Source organism: Cricetulus griseus (assembly GCF_003668045.3).
Source record: "Cricetulus griseus strain 17A/GY chromosome 1 unlocalized genomic scaffold, alternate assembly CriGri-PICRH-1.0 chr1_0, whole genome shotgun sequence".
NCBI lineage: Eukaryota > Metazoa > Chordata > Mammalia > Rodentia > Cricetidae > Cricetulus > Cricetulus griseus.
In genome coordinates this window covers 88,941,553-88,961,509 of record NW_023276806.1, presented here as the reverse complement: position 1 = coordinate 88,961,509, position 19,957 = coordinate 88,941,553, and the positions used below count along the sequence as shown (strand labels likewise).

Sequence of the window (19,957 nt, the reverse complement as noted above, 5' to 3'; positions counted from 1 at the left end):
CCTGGATTTCTTGCATCTTTTGGTTTGTCTTTTCTTCCATTTCTCTGAAGGATATTTTTGATTTCCTCTTTAAGGTTCTCTATCATCTCCATGAAGTTGTTTTTAAGGTTGCTCTCTTCTGCTTCTTCTGTGTTGGGATGTTCATGTCTTGTTGGTGAAGAGTCCCTAGACGCTGGTGGTGTCATATCGGTTTTTCTGTTGTTGGATGTGTTCTTATATTGCCGTCTTCCCATCTCTTGTTCCAGGGGGTACAGTTGGTGTCACTTCCTTTCCTGGTGTGTATGGGTTCGGTGTTCTCTTCAGGTGTGTGCAATTGACTTTGATACTCTGATGGGTTTCAAGTTGGGTGCAGGGAGGGGTCTGAGGCACTTGCTCCTCAGGTGGGTGAGAGAAGCACTGGCACAGAGATGTCAGCAGACTCTGGGTTGTTTGGTCCTCAGGGGTTGAGTCGTCCTGTCGAAGATCCCTGGGCAGGGTTTGCCAGGGTGGCCAGATGGAAGTTGGGCCCAAGTCAAGGGCTGAAGCAGCTCCCCTCTGCACTCTCTCCACTCCGTGGGGGTCGGAATAGCCCAGCGACCTCAGCAGAGACAGGATCCCAGGGTCCTCAGGGACCGATTCAGTCAGCCTGCAAATCCCAGGGCAGGATTTTCCAGGACAGGCCGGGAATAGGTTTTTAATGAGCAAGAACTTGGTAAGACCAGGGAACTCAAAGGCTATCTGGAAGACTATCTCACAGAAGAGTATGAGGGAGAACTTGGTTAGACTGGGGCACTGAAGGATACATGTAGAACTAAGTTATAGAGGATGTGTATGGAGATATGAGATGGGGACAAATGGGCGAGTGTTGAAATGCTGGCATTGACTAGAGAGTGAGTATCACCTGTATTGTGTAGTCTATGTTAAAGACCTCCCATCTGCCACAATGGGAAATCAGAGAATAGTAAGTTTTAAATGTCACATGTGTTACAATCTTGGTTGCAGAGGAATCCCTGTATATTTTGTTACAACAAAAAGATGGCTGAGGGCAGGTTGCCTAGTTATGAGCTTACATTATTTGAGGTGCATCATGTTGGGTATGTTTATTGACTGCTTTGTAGACATCACTAGATAGAGTGCTCAGAGAAACAGGTGGTAAAAAAAGAAGTGAAGAAAAATGTGTACAGGCCTTTGACCTGGAAAACTGGTAGGCAAAAACGGTAGGGGAAGCCATCAACCAAGTCAGGTTACCCAAGGAAGAGCTAATTAATAGGTGGGGCAGTTTATAGGCAGGGGTTCACTGTGAGGCCATTTAAATTTGAGGTACTTGTAATTGGTTCCCTAGTAGAACTTCAGCTGAAGATAAAATCATTATCCCATGTAAATACAGCTGAGAGTCCCAGGAAGGAAATAGAGAAGAGAGCCCAGAATGGCACTGTATAAAGCAATATATTTGGAAATGAGGGAAAAAAAAACTCTTTCAAAAGAAACTGAGAATTGAGTAATCAAAATGTGGAAAGACAGCCATCCAGGTAAGAGGTCACCCAAGCAATGAAAAAACAGATGACAAAGTTAGAGTGACCATTGGGATTAGCAAAGCTGAGAGCCAGAGTAAGATAATACTAAAGCAGAGAGAACAAAGTTAGGGATTCTGGTGGAAGATGAAGAAATGAAGATCTCTACAGGCAAGTAAAAGATTATGAGGGAACGCAGCCAGCAGTCCCCTTAGACAGAGGGATCTCCTCTTCCTCTGCCTCCTCTGGCACTGGGCATTTTGAATGACTACACTCATAGAGCTAGAAGCACAGGAAACTGAGTAGTCACTACTTTACAATTTTGTACACAAATTTTGTACACTTCTGCTCCTAGAAGTGGACTGTAGTAAGTGCGAGGTGAGTAGAACACTGGAAAAGACCAATGATCACATCAGGGTGCTGTGAAAACACATTAATGTAGAGTAAAGGTGATAATCAGGGGTGTTCACAAAGTCAAGAAATTCCTAGCTGGATAGTAGCAGTTGTGCACACCTCCCTGATGCCACCTGCAAAGGCAGGTGTGGAAGAGGAGACTGCCAGGAGGGTGCCAAAGCCTTTAATAAGCAGATATGACTGTCTGAGGAGTCAGGGGATGACAGATAAAGTAGGTGAGGCCTGAATGATTGAGTGGCGGAAGCCTCAATAAAAGCTGTGGAGAGTGTGGTCGCGGCTTTGGCAGTGATAATGAAGGCTGGTTTGGCTTGTTGACGACACTGAGTACTACTGCACAAAGAGGACACAGGAGAGAGAGAGTTCCAAGGAAGGTCATTTTGCTTAAGCCAGAGAGCTGGAAAGAGACTTCTGGGAGCAGCCTTAGAATGTCATACCCTTACACTTTCTTGGAGAAACTGACTTCAGAAATGCTTTTCTAATTATATTTTCTGTCACAAACCATGCCATTCTTCCATCTAGTGGTGGGTTTGTGGGAGCCACCTCTCTGAAGGGAGAGAGGCATTGTTGATTAAGACTAAGATATGAGAATCATAGGACGTGCCCATGATCTGTTCCTACAGATTAGGGGTTTGGTTCACATGCTGCCACAGGTGATTAATTATATCACTCAAAAACATAAACAGCATGTCCAGGGAGGATATTGGCAAGCCTCCCTCCAGGCATATTGTTATGGGGACACTGTGACAATAGGATTATTACAGATTCATTTAAATCTATCTTTCTGTACTCTAGATAAAAACTCAAAATTAATCAGAAAGTTATTAAAGTGTTTGTTTAAACATTTCTCAGAGGTATGATCTTTCTTCAGAATTTAAAAAGCAAACAACTGTTGCATTTCAGGAGTTGGGTTCCCCCTTCCCCCGCCCCCATTCCTCAAGCCAGGAGGCTGATCACAGTATCTTAGCTGTGAGGGTAATGAGAGGGTGAGAGCCACTGTGCTGGCTAGATGATCAGGAAGCCCAGCTGAAATGAACTATCAGGTAACCACCAGCAAACACCATCATTTCCTTCTTCTTTGAGGCTGAATAAAACCCCATTGTGTTTCTTTATCCAGGCATCTGTTGATGGAACCCTACCTGATTCTGTATCAGCTATTGTGAATAATGCTGCAGCAAACATGAGTGTGCAGGTGTCAATGCTGAGTGCTAATTTGATTCCTAGGAATACATTTTCAGGGCTGCCTTAGCTGCATTAGGTGGTACTTCTTGTTTTCAGTGTTTTGAGGAACATCCATGAACACTTGCCATTGTGTCTGTGCTGATTTACATCCCCACCAGCACTGGATAAGAATTCTTTCTCCTGCATTTTCACCAGCATCTGTTGCCATTTGTTTTCTTTATAATAACCACCCCCTAGGGGAGGAGATGGAATTGCAATAAAGTTTCAAACTGGATTACCTCGATGGCTACAATATAAGGATTTTATATGTTTATTGGCCATTTGTACTTTACCTTTTGAGAACTGTCTGTCTGTTTTTTTTTTAATGCCATTATTTATTACTATTTAATTTAGTTATCGTATTGTTGAGTTCCTTATATTTTAAGATATCAATGTGTCAGATGTGTACTTGTATGTTATATATGTGTTTTTGTATTGTTACTGTTTTGTTGAGTTCTTTATATTTTAAGATATCAGTCTCTGTCAGATGTATACTTGGTGAAGTATAGCAGTGTTTCCCCCTGCTATAAATTGTCTCCACTCAGTTGTTTACCTTGTCAGACAGACACTTTCTTGATTTCACATAATCACATTTGTAACTTCGTGGAAGTATTTCTTGAGCTACTAAAGTTCTTTCTAGAAAGCCATTGTCTGTGTCTTGTCATAATGTTTTCCTCTAGCAGCTTCAGAATTACAGGTCTTACATTAATGTCTTTGACCCACTGAGAGCTAACTTGTGTAGTGTGAGAGACACTGAGACAATTGTCTGAGTGTCTCTGAGAGACACTGGTTTCATCCTTTTATGTGTGGATGCCCAGTGTTCCTAGAACTCTTTGTTGAAGTGTCTTTCTTTCCAGTGTATTTTTTTTTTTTGGCACCTCTGTCAAGAATCAGGTGACTGCAGCTGTGTGGGTTTGTTTCCAGGTGATCTGTTCCATTCCATTATGATGTATATCTGTCTCTTTGCTAGCACTACGATGATTTTGTTACTGTGGGTCTGCAGTATAAAGTGAAGTTAGGTTTAATGACACTGTTAAACCTGTGTTATTGTTTGTTTTGCTCAAGATTGCTTGGACTGTTCAAAATTTTAGGATTTTTTTTCTATTTCTGGGATGAATACCATTAATTTTGATGGAGATTACATTGAATCTGTAACTCTTTTGGTAATATAGCCATCTTCACAAGTTAATTCTGCTAATCCATGAAAATAGAATATTAACCAAAGAAACAACCACAAATAATGGATAGCCCTATAGTTATTACCTGAAATCAATCACTCCCTTCAACTCCAAAAGTTTTGAGGGAACAAAAGAACAGTGTCAACATAGTACATACCAGGACTCTCATTTCAAAGAGCCAGCCCTCAAAGACTAGAAAGCATAGTGAGGCTAGCAATTGGTTTTAGGGCAATAAAGAAAAATAGAGGAGACAGAAGTAAATAAAGATGGGAACAGCTCCAGCCAAAGTTAGAATAAGAAGAGAAAGAGATAGAAACACATCAGACAATCTAAACCAATCCTTGTACTCAAGAGGCTGAGGCAGGGAGACCACAAGCTCAAACCCTCCCATACGCTACAGGAGAGCCTGTCAAAAGAAAGGGAAAACAGTGCAGGACAATGCTGGCCTACAAAATTAAATATTAGATAAGCAAACTATGAAAGTGAAAGAAAGAGAAAAGGAGAAATAGACTAAAATTTTATATCACATACACATATGGTGAAGGATAATGTAAGATAGAAATAGAAATTTTTAATTAAAACTAAAAATAGCAAAAAGTAAAATGTACAAAAAGGACATGAAGAAGATTGATGTCCTCCTGTCCCTCAGAAGCGTCACTCACCTGGCTAGGGGTGCTGAGCCTGGTATACGCACGCTATCCCTAGCCTGATGGAGAGGCAGTCTTTCTACCTACTCTAGAGGTCCAAAATCCATCTCTGTGCCACTTACTCTTCCTTCCCTGGCTATCTAGATATGTGTCTTCTGCTGAGAGAAGTATGATTGCAATACTTTGCTGCCTCTGTTGATCTTTGCGGTGTGAGCCCTACAACAATCTGCAGGTCATGGACTGGTCAGAGGAGGTAATGTCCCTAGGTGCCTTTCATTTCCTAGGTGCTACATGCAGCTGTCAGCAAGCTCTGCACTGGGGTGTCTTAGTCTTTGGCACCTCTAAGCACTTGCTGTCATTTGTCTTCCTTCTAAGGAGCTAGTGAGTCATACTCCTCAGACCAGATATTATCCACTGTGCAGAACAGTATACAGCTCTGATTCCAAAATTTTCCTCTAGCCAGAGCAAAAGAATTTCTTTTTTCTTTTTTCATTTTTTGAGACAGGGTCTCTCTATGTAGCTTGGTAATTCATTCTGTAGACCAGGCTGGTTTCGAACTCACAGAGATCTGTCTGCCTCTGCCTCCCAAGTGCTGAGATTAAAGGTGTACGCCATCACCATCTGCCAGAAATTCTTACTGAACTCTCAAATTGACAAAAACTTAAAATCAGACTGATGACCAAATTATTGCTTACAAATATTTCGCCAAAGATATGTTAAGTCCTTTGGCTTAATTTCCTGGTATAATGAACTTATTTAGATGTAATTTGTATGCTTTTGATACCTTTGCTATTCTGAAGCTAAATGAGCTCATTATTCCAAAATACATGTATAGCACAATTAACAAGTCTGTTAACTGAAATCCAAGAATCAAAATAGCAATATTTGGGACTGAGAAATTTATTTTAATCATATTTCATTTACCCTAATAATGTGATATACACATAGTCATGAACACAACTGTGAATTTCGGGAAACAGTGTGCATAACATTCTGTAATAGGCCTCTCATAAGGTGCTGAAAAGAGGTGACACAAGCTAAATCTTGAAAGTCAGCTTAATAAACATATCCATTTGCCAAGTAGCCATTGTGAAACTCTGCGTGCTACACACCAGCTAGGGTAATAACAAAAAGGCATGGAACACAAGTGGTGAGATTTGGAAAATTGACATTGTGTCAATGTTCCATATGGGACCTAAGGACAGGCTCAGCCTCATTGCAGCCTGGCACTCACTAGGACCAAGGTCAGTGACTCAGTGGCTCCATGTCCAGTCATCCCTGTACTGCTGATCTGCCTTTGACCCCTGCTCCTCTCCTTGGGTTCCAGCCTGGTCCCTTGAGGACTTCATTCCTGCCTCATTCCCCAGTTCTGGTCAATGATTTTCTGCCGCTTTTCTGTCCTGAGCAACTGAATTAGCCACTCCTCACCTCATAACCTTTTCCCAGGAGCTGGAGAGCTGCAGCCCACTTCCTTAGGGCTTCATACTTGCTGCTATCTGTCACTTCTTTCCAGATGCTCTTCCCTCACTCCTGGCCTGCCTCTTCTGTTACTCTCACTGGCAAGCTTCCTCTATGACCAATTACTTATAATCTGTCTAAAACAGTATACCATCTCTCTGGGCTGGTCTGATGCAATCTCCCTGAGCCCTGTTTATATATAAATGGCAAACATTTAATGTGGAGAAGTGTTCCTTCATTGAGAGGAACAGTTTTTTTCTGTACTCCAATACAGAAAGCCAAGGTCTTGCCAGTCCCTCAGCTAACTGCCACTACATCTATGAATTTTAAAATCTTGAAGAAGGGAGGAGGAATCCATTTTCCCTTATTTAATAAACAAAAATCTAATTATGTTTAAAAGTTCAAACATAATTTCAGGTAGTGCCTGTTCAACTAAATGAGCATTTTAAAAAGTCATTTGCTCTTTGACATATTTTATTTAGGTGTGGATTTTAGTTTACAAACAACAAATGGAGTCAATTTACTATCAGTTAACTGAGAACTAAGAACCTTTTGGGAGTATCCACAATGGACTAGTTTTTATTGTACAGGGTGGTGGGATTCAAACCTTGGCTCTGAGTGTTCCTACAGTTATCAATGTTTTTATATTATTTGGGTCACCTTAAGATGCATTCTGATTTATTTCTTAGCTAACATGAATAATATACCAGGCAGAGGCTTTCTTCAGTCCCAAAGTACCCTACATATTTCCCGTAGAGGTGCCAGTTGTACAATGTGTGGTTTGTGCCTTACTAAAATGTAAGTTTAATAATTTTGACTTTATTTTCATCATGTTTCCAGGAACTAACAGCATACATAGCATACAGTTATTAGAACTTAGTGGAATATATGAACAGGCTCTCTGGTGCCTTATCTTGAAGTCCAAAGCCATGGGATTCTGTCATGTGATTTGTCAGGGCACCCGATGCACAAACTGGGCAGTGAAGAGGTGTTCTCAGTCTCCTGTTGTCCTTGTCTGTGGTAGTCAGGTTTCTTAGCTCTGTACTACCTATGAAGCTTCCAAGGTTTAGCCCATTTCTGGCTGGGACATCTCCTTTGCTAGTAGCTATCTCTCCTACCTGTCATTTCATATACCTTGATAATTGTGCCTCCTAAGCTAGACTTGAATCAATGAGGAAACAGTGAGTGTCTGTACTCATGCATGTCTCTATTCCCACAGTCGTCCTGTTATGTGGAGAGTTTTCAGCTAACCTTCTACTTGGAGAAGACCTGCCAGGTTCTGGGACCAAAGTGTCAAACAGTCCAGTTTTCCCTCTTCAGCTACTATTTGCTCTGCCCATAATTCTCAGTGTTATGTCTCCTCTCTTTTATTTAAACCCGTGAGTTCTGACTTGGGTTACCCTTATGTAGCTAAGCCTGGCTGCTTTCACCAATCACAGTTCTCTACCCTATCTGCCTCACACATGAAATGCCAGTTCAAATTCCTCATTCATATACATGAACATCTATCTTGTTTCCAGGAGCACATTGCAAGCAACTAACGTTAAGGGACATATAAAGTAGGAATTTTCATGTCACTTGAGCAGTGGATGAGTTAGACAATTGCAGACAGTGTATTAGAGTTCACTTCCATGTAATATAAAGGAAATTGTCGTATATCAGATGGAGGTCTACAGTTCTCTTAACTTGGAAATTGCATCTGTATACCCACCAAAGTATACTCAGTGCCAGCTAGTATTGGATCAATGATGGTACTCAAAAATTTTGCTGAAATATAGTGAAAAGTTTCAGAGTCTTCCCATTATTGCTGAGGAGAAAACCTTTTGGAGACAGCCAATCATTTAGCATAATCCTCTGGGTCTTCTATAATAGAAAAGGACTATTTACTTACTAAAAATACGAATGTGTGAAGCTAAACAGTCTTGTATCACCCCAGTTCTTGTCTTATTAATAGACACTCGGCTTAATAGTGCTCGCTAGGAAAGAGCCATTTTACCATTTGACAGCATTCCAGAAGCGTCCTGACCTGGCTTGACCTCTTTTTGTACCACTCCCTAGCAAAAGCTGACGCAAAGGCAGACTGCTTTGAGCTCCTCTCAGTAATTGCATGTCATTGAAGTCTGTTGGTCATCTTTGACCAACACATGATTCAAAATTACCTGTTTAAACAGGAGGAACATGGGTGGGTCTAGGAGCTTGGGCTCTATCCCAAGTGTTACCAAGGGAACAGTGCAGCCTTTTCATGACCTTTCACAGCTTTAGTTTTTAAAAAAGGAACATTTTTATTCATTGACATTATAAGCAACAGCAAACTTCATAACTTATTTTAAGTGATATATTATTTAAATCACAGTATTATTCCTAATAGCTTTTTGCCAGAAGTCTTTTAGCATTCAAAATGCAAATTACACCTGAAAAAAGAAAAAAACCTATTTTTAGACTCATGGCACTTTAAGTTAACTGTTACATCATTACACTGCTTTCCTTTATTATCAGCATATGTTTTGGTTGTGAATTTTGAAGGAATCCCTAGAGGGAAATTACTGTTGGCCCTCTCTTGGCTGTGAGCCATCCATTGAAATGGACTATGAGATAAGCCTGAAGAATTTCTCTTACTTGGGGATAACCAACTACAGATTACCATTGTAGGACCATTAAAATTGAAGATTCTGAAATCCAGGGCCAAATGAGGTGAAAAACTATATCTAACTACATGCATATTAAAAGAAATGGAACTCGCTTGAGTGTCTAAGAAGTCAAGGCTTGCTAGATAATGCTTGCTTCCATGGCTTGGATTTTCTTTTTCCTTTTATAAGGCTCTTGAGATTCTTTAGTGTTACCTGGACCTATGGCAGAATGATGGCATATGGAAACCATTAGCTTCCAATTAAACTAACAGCCCATCTCAGTGGCCTTGGGCATATAAACCTGCTGTGCAGGACTACTTTAAAATTAGCATAATATCCACTATTTGAATGTCAACTGTGGGTCCTAGGTGCATCTGATCCACTTTCCAATTTACCAGTGGTGTGCTCTGGAGTACAGGTAATTTATCCAGAATATTTATGTCTCAAAAAAACAACAAAAATGTATTTACCATGAAAACTTAAATGAAAACAAACTTCAAAGTACTTACAAACATACATAGCATGAAATTAAGTGCTTGGTGAATGTTGGCTTCTGTTGTTATTATGATGATTGCATTTAAATGTCTTTGAAGTCCCTCTAATTTCTCTTCTGTCTGTTAAGTCTGATCATGAATGGATTCCAGGTTCACTATGTATAAGCTTGTGCCTGTGTGTATGTTCATGTGAGCATGTGTACGTGCTCCTATCCATATTGATATAATTAGTCATCGTCATCAACTTCACTGACTTTAGAATCACCAGGGAGATTGAGGCACACTTCTGGGTATATGTTAAGTATTTCCAGTGAGGAGTAACTGAAGGGGAAGACCTGTCTAGAATGTAGACTCCTCCATCACGTGGGATATGTTCCCAAACAAAATGAAAGGTGAAAAAAGATGAAAGCCAGAGTACCCATCACCTTCTCTTGGCTTGTGCTCCACCATGATATACACTGAGCTGTTCTGCCATGCCTTCACTACTATACCAGACTGAGCCTTCCAAAATGGAGTCAAAACAAGTCCTGTCTCTTTAGTAACTTCTGTTTGGTATTTTGGTCAAAGCAATGAAAAGGTAACTAATAAGCAATTAGCCAATGTCTACAGAGGAGTTCTAACTTAGGGCCCTTTTGTTTACGTTTCTATTTCCTTTATGGTGATAGAAAAGGAATAAGCATTCTTGGGAAATCATACTTTGAATTTTGGTCTTGGATAGTGATAGTCTGAATGACACTTTCCAAAAATGCTGGCCATTACCAGTGAGTTCCCAGTCAGACATGTGATCATGGCTCTGACACTTTTAAGTTCCAGGGTTACTCAGCTATGATACTAAGTAGCAGGAGTGTATTAATTGTGTTTGCTACTTAATTATATTATCCATGTCTGATACATTAACAGACACTAAGTTTATCAGGATGCATTCCTATTGTAAATCGGCAGCATCTGTATGTGAAATACAGTTATAAAGTAATTATTTGGCAAGCCAGGCCACCAAAAATAGATCTCTTTATTGAGAGCACAGATGTACAGAGTAATTCCAGTGTGTACAAAGTCTTTCCACGGAGCTTCCATGGAGTTTGAAGAGTTGAGTGGCCATTGTCAGTCTTTCTTTCTCAGAGTCTTGTTCGTCCTAGGCTGTCCTTCAACTTGCTATGCATCTGAGGGTGAACTTGAACTTCTAGTCCTCATGTTTTACCTGTGTATTCTGAGATTACAGGCATGAGACAGCACACTGGTGCTGGGGATTGGACCCAGGGCTATGGGCATTCTGGATAAGCTCTATACCAACTAATCTACAGCATCTCCAGCCCGAGCGATGGCTTTTCTCTGTGCTGACCAATGAAGCAACTGTAAAGTCTTAATGTTAGATTGCTTGGGCTGGAGCATAAACAGTGATTCATAGGAGTGCTTGAATTAAGTGATAAACCAGTGTGTAGATTAGTCCCACCACACCCCATTTTTCTTCAGTCAACACAGCACAAGAGCAATTTGGGGGCAGGGGTTTTCTTCATTAAAAAATGCAGAGTGTCTTGTGAAGGAATCCAGAATGTTTGTTAATAAAAGCTGTTTGATTTTATTAGCATTAGGGTCATTTTCTTTTCAGGAATGGTCCCCCAGATTCTAGTTCGAATATTGCTGCCTTCTGAATGGCGATCACTTTGCATTTCCCTGTGTTCCCCATGTTCTTTCTAATTGTTACAGCAATGCCTTTACTTTAGTTGAGGGCTAAGGGTGGAAGGTGGAAGAGGAGGAACAAAGTTGCCATTACCTTAAGAATGTTATCAAAGGAGATTTTTTTAATTAGCTGAAGTTGTCTGATAAGTAATATTATGCTTAGTGTCTGTTAATATACTCATAAATGAGTGGCCTAAGGTTTACAGGAAACATCTGCTGCTGGCTGTCCTAACACGTCTCTGACCTTGTTTGAATACTTTTGGAATCTTCAGTTATTTTAAGATGCTAAAGTCAAAATGTTATTTGGAACCTGGTATCAGAAGGCTTAGAGTAATTTGGAAAAAACAGGCTGAACATATTTTTGCTCCTATACAATTCCCTAAATCCCTCTTCAATGCAGAACAGGAATAGTCAATGAAGAAATTTTGCCACAGACTAGAGAGGGCTATCTATTTGGTGCACGAGTTATAAACAAATACCTGATCTACTTAATCTGATTCACAAGGACAGAAAGTTGTTATTTATTTGTTTGTTTATTTATTTATATTTTGTGCATTGGTGTTTGCTTGCCTGTATGTCTGGCAGCGTGAGGGTGCTGTATCCACTGGAACTGTAGTAACAGACAGTTGTGAGCTGCCATGTGGGTGCTGGTAATTGAACCCAGGTCCTCTAGAAGAGCAGCCATTGCTCTTAACAGTGGAACCATCTCTCCAGCCCTGTCAGAAGAGTTATAAAATGGAATAGTAATTGAGAAATAAATGTTTTGTGTTATAATATTTGTTTTTGTTTTGCCCATTTTGTTGATTTGCATCGATGTTTCCCTGTGTTTGGTAATTTGCCTTGGCACTAAATTTAATTTTAATCCCAAAATCAATAGCCCAGGCTCTTTCGCAGAGATTCTTAGACATGTGGAAAAGAGAAAAGTGTTTGAATGTTCATTCACACCTGTACTCACTGAGCCAAACAAGAAGATTGTAACTAAGGGTAATTTGTGTGGGATGTTAGTGCCATGTCAGAGATCAATGGTATTTTCTCAGTGAGATCCTTAAACAGAAACACACAACTAGTTTAGGTTTGGGTCAGTGTATTGACTATTTTCTGTAAGGCCTATGATTCAGGGTACACAAGTTCAGTATTGGCTTTATACATCAGAAAGTCCATCAATAACAAGAATCACCTATATTTGCTTTGAAATTACCAAGAATTTATACTTCATTCTTTTGGGAAGCATTGATGACCTGCTAAGTAGGAATCAGGTTTAAAAAATGAAGTCTATAGGAAGTACTGCAGTGCTGTGTGCTGTGTTCATTTGCTGCTATGACAATCATACTGATTTCAGGCTTCCTTTGTTTCATGGACACTTGCCCCAGAGCATATGACAAATGTGGGGTGTTGCTGTTAAAGTTAGTGTACATACAGGACCAGAAAACTGGCATCTAGGAAATATTCTCATATAAACATTAAAATGTTTTGTTATTTTGGTGCCCCAAATCCCTTTTTGTTGTTGTTGTTTGTTTTTTTTGTTTTGTTTTGTTTTTTGAGGCAGGGTTTCCCTGTGTAACAGTCCTGCCTGTCCTGGAACTAACTTTGTACACAAGGCTGGCCTTGAACTCAAAGATCCATCTGCCTCTGTCTCCCCAGTGCTGGGATCAAAGGAGTATGCCACCACCACCCAACCCCAAATCCTATTTTTAATTAGTGTGCTATTGGTATTGTTGGACAGAGATCTTGTAACATGGAACTATTGGCAAACAAAGATAGACCAACGATTGCCCCTGGCTTTTATGTGATATTTGAGTTACAGTCCTGATTTTCATACTCACTAGACTAGCACTTAGCCATTGAGATACATGCCTTCTTGGGACTCAGAACGAGGAGAGATAATGGAAGACTGGAAAAAGTCACTTTCTTGCCATACATGCTGAACCCCCAAGGGAAACTGAAGCATAGGTAGTGTCTGGGTAGGTGCTGTGGAGGCTTAAGTCAGTCAAGTAAGTGTCATTAAGTGTGTGAAGCCTGTGGGAGAGGCCTTGGACATGAGGCCCGGGGAAGGTACAGGGAAGGTTCCTAGAAACTCAGCAGAAGTTACCACTAAATATATGTGCAAAAACCTATGAGTGGTTTTGCACTTAAAAACAAAATACATCTAAGTTGAGAAACACAAGACCTCTTTAGTTTTTTACATCCAATCTTTTGGCCCTATTTCTCTGTTTATCACTTGTTTAGTCTGCTGCATATTAGAATCAGTAAAGAAACCTTAAAAATTCTGGAATCACCCTCCAAACTGGTATAATTGATCAAGAATAGATCCTACATATCTGTGTGTTTCAAAGTCTTTCTGTCAGGGTTGGAAAGTATTGCTCCCCAAACTTTTTACTGCGATTTTTGGGAGTCTCTGAATCCTGTGTGCTTAAAATATTGGTCAGACAGATCTCTGCTCCTCTGCAATCCCTGCAATGGCCCCATTCCATCCCTGCTTGACCCAATGCTGCTTACATTAATACTTACTCCAGTCTGATGCTCCAGACCCTGACACTCTGCTTTGCCTTTCTCCTGGAAGGAGGAACTCTATGACTGAAGCATGGCATGGCAAAGTGAAGAGAAGGGCAAAGCAACAACAAAAGAGAACATAGGATGAAGTAAAGGAGAAGCACAGGGGAAAGCTCTGCTAGTCACATGCCACAACCTTCTGGACGGTCACACCAGGAAAGCCTGCACACAGACCTACACACACCAAGATGCAAGCGTTATGTGTCTAACATTCACTTGCTGCTGGTGTTATGAAAATTACTTACTAATGTGCAACTAAACAGCCACAGAACTTTGGAACTCAAAGCAAATCTCTCTGACTTATAGACCAAAATGTTTCCCTAGCTTATATTCCATCTCCAAGTCATAACGACACAATACACCCTTGGTAATGAATACAGTAATTAATGACTTCCCTAGATGCTAGCCGAGCTTGTTTTTAAATTCCCACAGTCAAATAAGTTGGGAGAATGTTATGAGAAGATTAGTTAGAGAAAAAAATGATGTGCCATTTATCAGCCCAGAACATTCAGAATTGTCGTTTATAAGAAATAAGCTCATTATTAATGGAAGATTGCTTTGCTTGTCTTTATGTGACTATTTTAAAAATTAACCTTTTCTTTATAGCAAGGGTAATGAATGCATATTCATCTAATACAAATTGGGAAATAAAGATAAGCAAATAATACAAAATTAAACACCCCACACCCCCTCCCCATAGATATAACTGTAGAATGTACCCCAGCATCTATCCTTCAAGACTTTTTGGGCTTTTCCATAGGGCTTTTTACACTGGAGCATTTCTTTCTCCACTTACAACCTGCTGAACAACATTCCATATCAATACATTTGCCTTTTTGTGTTTACTTGTTGAAGTAAAATAATTTTGTTTGACTTTAAAACACAGTCATTTGTCCAGAAACTGATGCATAACAAAAAATCTGAAGAGCCCAGGTGTGGCTGTGGGTGGACATCCAGCAATTTGAAACACAGAACAAAACAGAAAGACAATTACAACCAGTTTGACTGTCCTGCATGTTTCCTGTGGTCCTTCTACCCACATGTCTACTGCTGACTTCAAAGAAAAGCCAGCACAGTGGAGGTCCGGAGGATAAGGTGCAAAATGAGAATCAGCCCATGATAAGAGATTAAAGGACGGTTCATCAAAGACTCAGCTTAAAAGTGCTAGCCTGGTACTTGCATTGGCCTGTGCCCCCCAAATATTCATCAGAACAGGACTTTCTTTGAAGTAATTCGAAGCACTGACACTAAGGGTGAGCTCTAGTCAATGGGATTTACCAAGAGGCACTGGAAGGAGCTAGCAAAACTGTCTATTCTCAGCTCTCTTCTTGTCTCTGAGTGCTGTTTCTCTGGGCTAGTACAGATGCTAGGATCTGGCAAGGAATGCTGGCCTGAGAGGGAATACTAATCCATCTCCCTTATGCTGGGTATGGGAAGTTCACATGCATTCAGGCGACTGATTTTTATCCTCATGAGCTAAGAATTTCAACCCAGGTCATTATTTTCATTCAAAGCATTTGATGGGTGGGGTATGTGGTATTCCAAATGGGCAATAAGACTTACCTACTACTCCTAGTGTTCATTGTGCAAGCTCATCACTTTTTTATGATTGTCCAGTAGACTGTGCAGTTCTACGGTGTTCACATAAATCACCCACTTCCTAGGAGAGAGAATGAATTGACTTGTTCCCCAAATGTCAGTGCCTATCACAACATCAACCTTTGGAGTTTCAAGCATAAAAGCTCCAAAAAAACCATGCAGAGTGTAGTTCTAGGTTTTTGGTTAGCGTGTTCAGGCTCCACATTTGTGGGATTTCCACTTTACATGGCAATCTTCTTAAATGGGGGTGTTGATTTCACTTTCTCCTGCCATCATAGAGTTGAAGGAATTTTTTTTTCTTCCCTATCATTTTTAGGTTTTTCTTTTCTTTCTTTGTTTCTTTGCTTTTTTCTTCTTCCTCACTCCCTCCCTCCCCTCTCTCTCTCTCTCTCTCTCGTGTGTGTGTGTGTGTGTGTGTGTGTGTGTGTGTGTGTGTGTGTGTGTGTGTCCCTCTCACTCCCCCTCTCTCTCTGTCTTGTTTTGAGTTGATTTCTCTGTACAGCCTTGGCTGTCCAAGAACGCACTCTGTAGACCAGACTGGTCTTGAACACACAGAGATCCACCTGCCTCTGCCTCCCAGGTGATGGGATTAAAGGTGTTTACCACGACTGCCCAGCAATTTTTAAATTTTCTTATCTTCTCCTATTGCGTTAAGGCTAGAATCTTCCTGGTGGGTCTGGAGCCACCAGTGTGTGACCCTGTGAGAACTGAGGAATGAATCTATTCCCTTTATGGAGCTGGAGTTTAGGTTTTGGAGAAGTTGAATTGGTTCCCATGTGATAAGTATGATACAAGCTGACATGGGTATCATGGGGATGGTTTTGTCAAGGTGGAGGATTTAAGCTGGGCTTAAAAAATGCCTGCAATTCATGAATGTGAAAAATGCAAAAGATGCAGTAGCAGGAGATAGGGGCTGGGACAACCAAGTCAAAGTTCCAGAAGCAGAAAACTGAGCTATTTCACAGGAGAAACTGATCTGACTGGGGCAGGTGACTCATGGGAGGAAATAAAGACAGAGACTTCATTAGCTATAGCAGGTTAAAATATGCTGTGGAGTCCCTGGGTGTGGTGCTTTTGTTTGTTTGTTTGGTTGGTTGGTTGGTTGGTTGGCTTGCTTGGTTTGGTTTCTTCAGACTTTTTTGTTTTAATGAATGTAAAGGACTCCATTGAAACCTCAGCTGGAATACACCTTGCTGAAATGTTTCAAGAACATGAATGTGTTTGCAGAGTGCAGGGCGGACTAGGGTGAATGGGGCCTTGGTCCAAAGCTTGTGAAAGAACATGGCCTGACACAGAATAAAGACTTGGACTGGAACAATAAGAGTGGACTTTGGAGGCACTAAAACAAGAACTGAGCTGACTCGTGGGAGGAGAGGAGAACTCAGATCAGGTATATAACTGCACCCATTAATAGATGTCAGTTGATGGACAGATAAAAGGATTAAAGACATCAGTAAATTGGTGAGGACAAAGTGTCCACAATGAAAAGCTCCAAGAAGCTTCATCTGAACACTAAAGATTGAGTGAGGCAGTGAACTTTTATGGATTCTAGAGAGAGGCATAGCTTATAGCTCGGAGTCACAACATTGTAGGAAAGAAATGGGACATGACCCAAACCTTGAATGGTAGGTAGAAATTAGAAAGAAGCAGAGAAGGGATCTGAGATATGGGATGAGGAGGTCAGGAGCAAAAGTTCAGTGCTAGGGAACTTGGGAGTACTCTAGCATACCCAGGAGCCCTGTCTTGTAGGAAGAGAGGTGAATGAAATGTAAATAGGATCATGGGAAGAGGATGGCCTCAAGAACAAGTTAAAGACTTTGTCATTTAACAAAGGAAAGGACATGCCACTGACATTTTTTGAGTAATGCTGTGGCCAGTGGAATAGGGTCTCTAGGGAGTTTAGTCTGAAAAAAAAAAAAAGCAGAATATATAGAAGAGAGAGCCAGCAGAAAATGAAGATGTAAATGGGGTTCATATTGACAATGGAAAAGGAAACATAGAAAACAAGCTAAGGAATTAAAGTTAGCAAAGATATGGAAGAAATACAGTCTTACCCAAGAACTTAGTCCTGAGAGTCTGTGGCAACAATGTGCTGTATACAACAGCAAGGAAGTTGAGAGGTGACTGATTTGTGGTTAACCCCGAGGAAGTTTAAGAGTTAGACTTGAGGTGTTGTGCAAGCAAACACATCCAAAAGGTGCTTAGAGTTAGGGGCTTGGAGCTCAGCTGCAAAACTTATTTACTATACTAAGTTGAAAAGAATCCACACAGCTCAGCAATTTCTTGAAATTTTTAGGGAATTAGTTAATTGGTTCAGAAAGTGAAGTACTTTTGGAAGTTCACTTGAGCATGTATACTCTGCTGAAACCAATGAATTCTCAATTGCTCCTGTGTTTTCACCACCAAACAGTTGAACCTTCTGTGAGAAAGAAAGCATGGCGGATTGTAGGGAGTGGCACTTCTGTCCTGCAACTGTAAAGCAGATGAGCCTTGCGCCTTATTCTAATCTTCAGAATGTAATAATTCATATTTTGCCAGTGAAAGCACCTAAAAGTACATGTCTTACACACTGTAAATACTAAATGTTGTGTGTTTATCACAGTTTTCAAAGATGTGAGACTGGGCTTCAGAAAAATCTTTCAAGCTTTCAGCCAATTTTATAACAGACTCTCCATAAACAAATGCAAATTGGACATGAATTTTAATTTCAAAATTTTGTAAGTGGGATCTGAGAGATACCTCAGTGGGTAAAAGCTCCTGTCCCCAAACCTGGCAATTTGAATTTGATCCTGGAACCCACACAGTTGAAGGAGAGCACCAACTCCGACGAGTGGTCCTCTGACCTTACATTCATGCTGTGGCACACCTGTATACACATACATAAATAAATAAAAGTGCGATAAAATTTTAAAGAACTGTAAGCAAGATACAAAGACTAATTGACAGGCTTCAGATCTTTACTGAGCTGCTAAAAATCCATTAGCAGTCAGCCCTGCATCCTTTAAAGTTTCAGATATAATGTGAAAGACACGCAAACAGCTGAAAAGCAAACAGCAACTAAAAGTTGCCAGAATGCATAATGACACCATGTTAACTGCAGGCCAAGATGGCCATAACAAAGTAGTCCTATAATTCTTTTTCCTTGAAGTAGTAAATAACAAAAATTCAGTTATTGGGAGCCAGGTGAAAGGAGACACATTAGGGAAAGGTAGGGATTTAGGATAGAGGACTTCAGCCACTCAGAAATAAAATGAACCCACTATAATGGTAAAGGGACAGGGAACTACAGAAATAAATAGTCATGGTGCTATCAGAATGGACTATTATATAAATACAAGAGAAGAACCTCTGTGAAGCTGATATGAAGAAGGAAGAGCCTCCCTTCCTCTTTCCAGCCTAGTTAAACAATACATCTTCATTTCATCTGGTCCTTTCTCTGGTTTTGCAGCTGCTCGACTGATCCAGAACATGGATGCCTCTGTTGAGCCGTGTACAGACTTCTTCAAATACGCTTGTGGGGGCTGGTTGAAACGCAACGTCATTCCTGAGACCAGTTCCCGATACAGTAATTTTGACATTTTAAGAGATGAGTTAGAAGTCATTTTGAAAGGTTAGTGTTGACTGTGTCTGTCAATTGAATTTTTTTTCTCTGACATCCGGTTTTTTAAAGATGGAGCTGCTGGCCATTACAGGAAATTTTGCAAAAGATTAGAGTAGATATTTCCTCCAAGATTTGCAGACCTCCATTGAGTTACTATGAGGGTAGTGGGTGAGTTGGCATTTCTTAATGTTCCCTTCTTTAATTTTAGATACACAAATTACAAAGGTTTTCATCCCTAGTGATGATGTCTTCAAGTAATTTTGTAGAAGGGAAACATTTAATGGCTGGTTTCTACTGAACTATTTCCACTGACACCACTTTGTCTGGTGTTGTGTTAACGTTAATGAAGATTTTACCAAGCTTTGTCTTCCTTAAAAAGTGGAGAATGTTTAGACTCATCTCTACCTTCTCCATCCATCCACTTATCTTATAGAAGTGAGAAAAATGGGAGTCTCTATGTTTTAATATCTAAGCAGGGAGAACAATACATTTGGACCATGCATTGCACATTCCCACAAAAATAATTATGTTATAATCATCAAGAGGATTATCTACGATAAGTCCCAAATTCCTTTGTACTATTTGTTTTGTTTTTAATCTGAAATTCAAGAAAAGTAACTGGTACCTGAGGCTGAGAAACACACACTCATATACACATGCACACACATTCATACACACTCATATACACATGCACACACACTCACACAATCACGGGCCACTGAAAAAGACTTATATGTAACTTGGCTAGAAGAACAAACCCCACATCTGTTGTAGGAATGATGGTTTGGTTTTTCTCATGAGTTAGGAGTGGGGAGGAAGAAAACAATTATTTTTAATTAGACCTATGTTGAAAATGTTAGTAACAACCCCAAATCAACAATTCTGTTGATGCATCTCACAAAATGTCCTGTTTCAGATGTCCTTGAAGAGCCCAAAACTGAAGACATAGTAGCAGTGCAGAAAGCAAAAACCTTATACAGGTCTTGTATAAATGAGTGTAAGTA

The 19,957-nt window shown here is 40.3% G+C and overlaps 1 protein-coding gene across 1 annotated transcript in view; it reads left to right on the top strand.

Moving 5' to 3' along the window:
- The window catches only part of Mme (membrane metalloendopeptidase), an 81,183-nt gene that overhangs the window by 14,619 nt on the left and 46,607 nt on the right, over positions 1 to 19,957 (top strand). The window contains exons 3-4 of the mRNA XM_035451602.1: positions 18,801 to 18,962; positions 19,870 to 19,950. Coding sequence (XP_035307493.1) covers positions 18,801 to 18,962; positions 19,870 to 19,950 — 243 coding nt within the window. The remainder of the gene's footprint in view (positions 1 to 18,800; positions 18,963 to 19,869; positions 19,951 to 19,957) is intronic.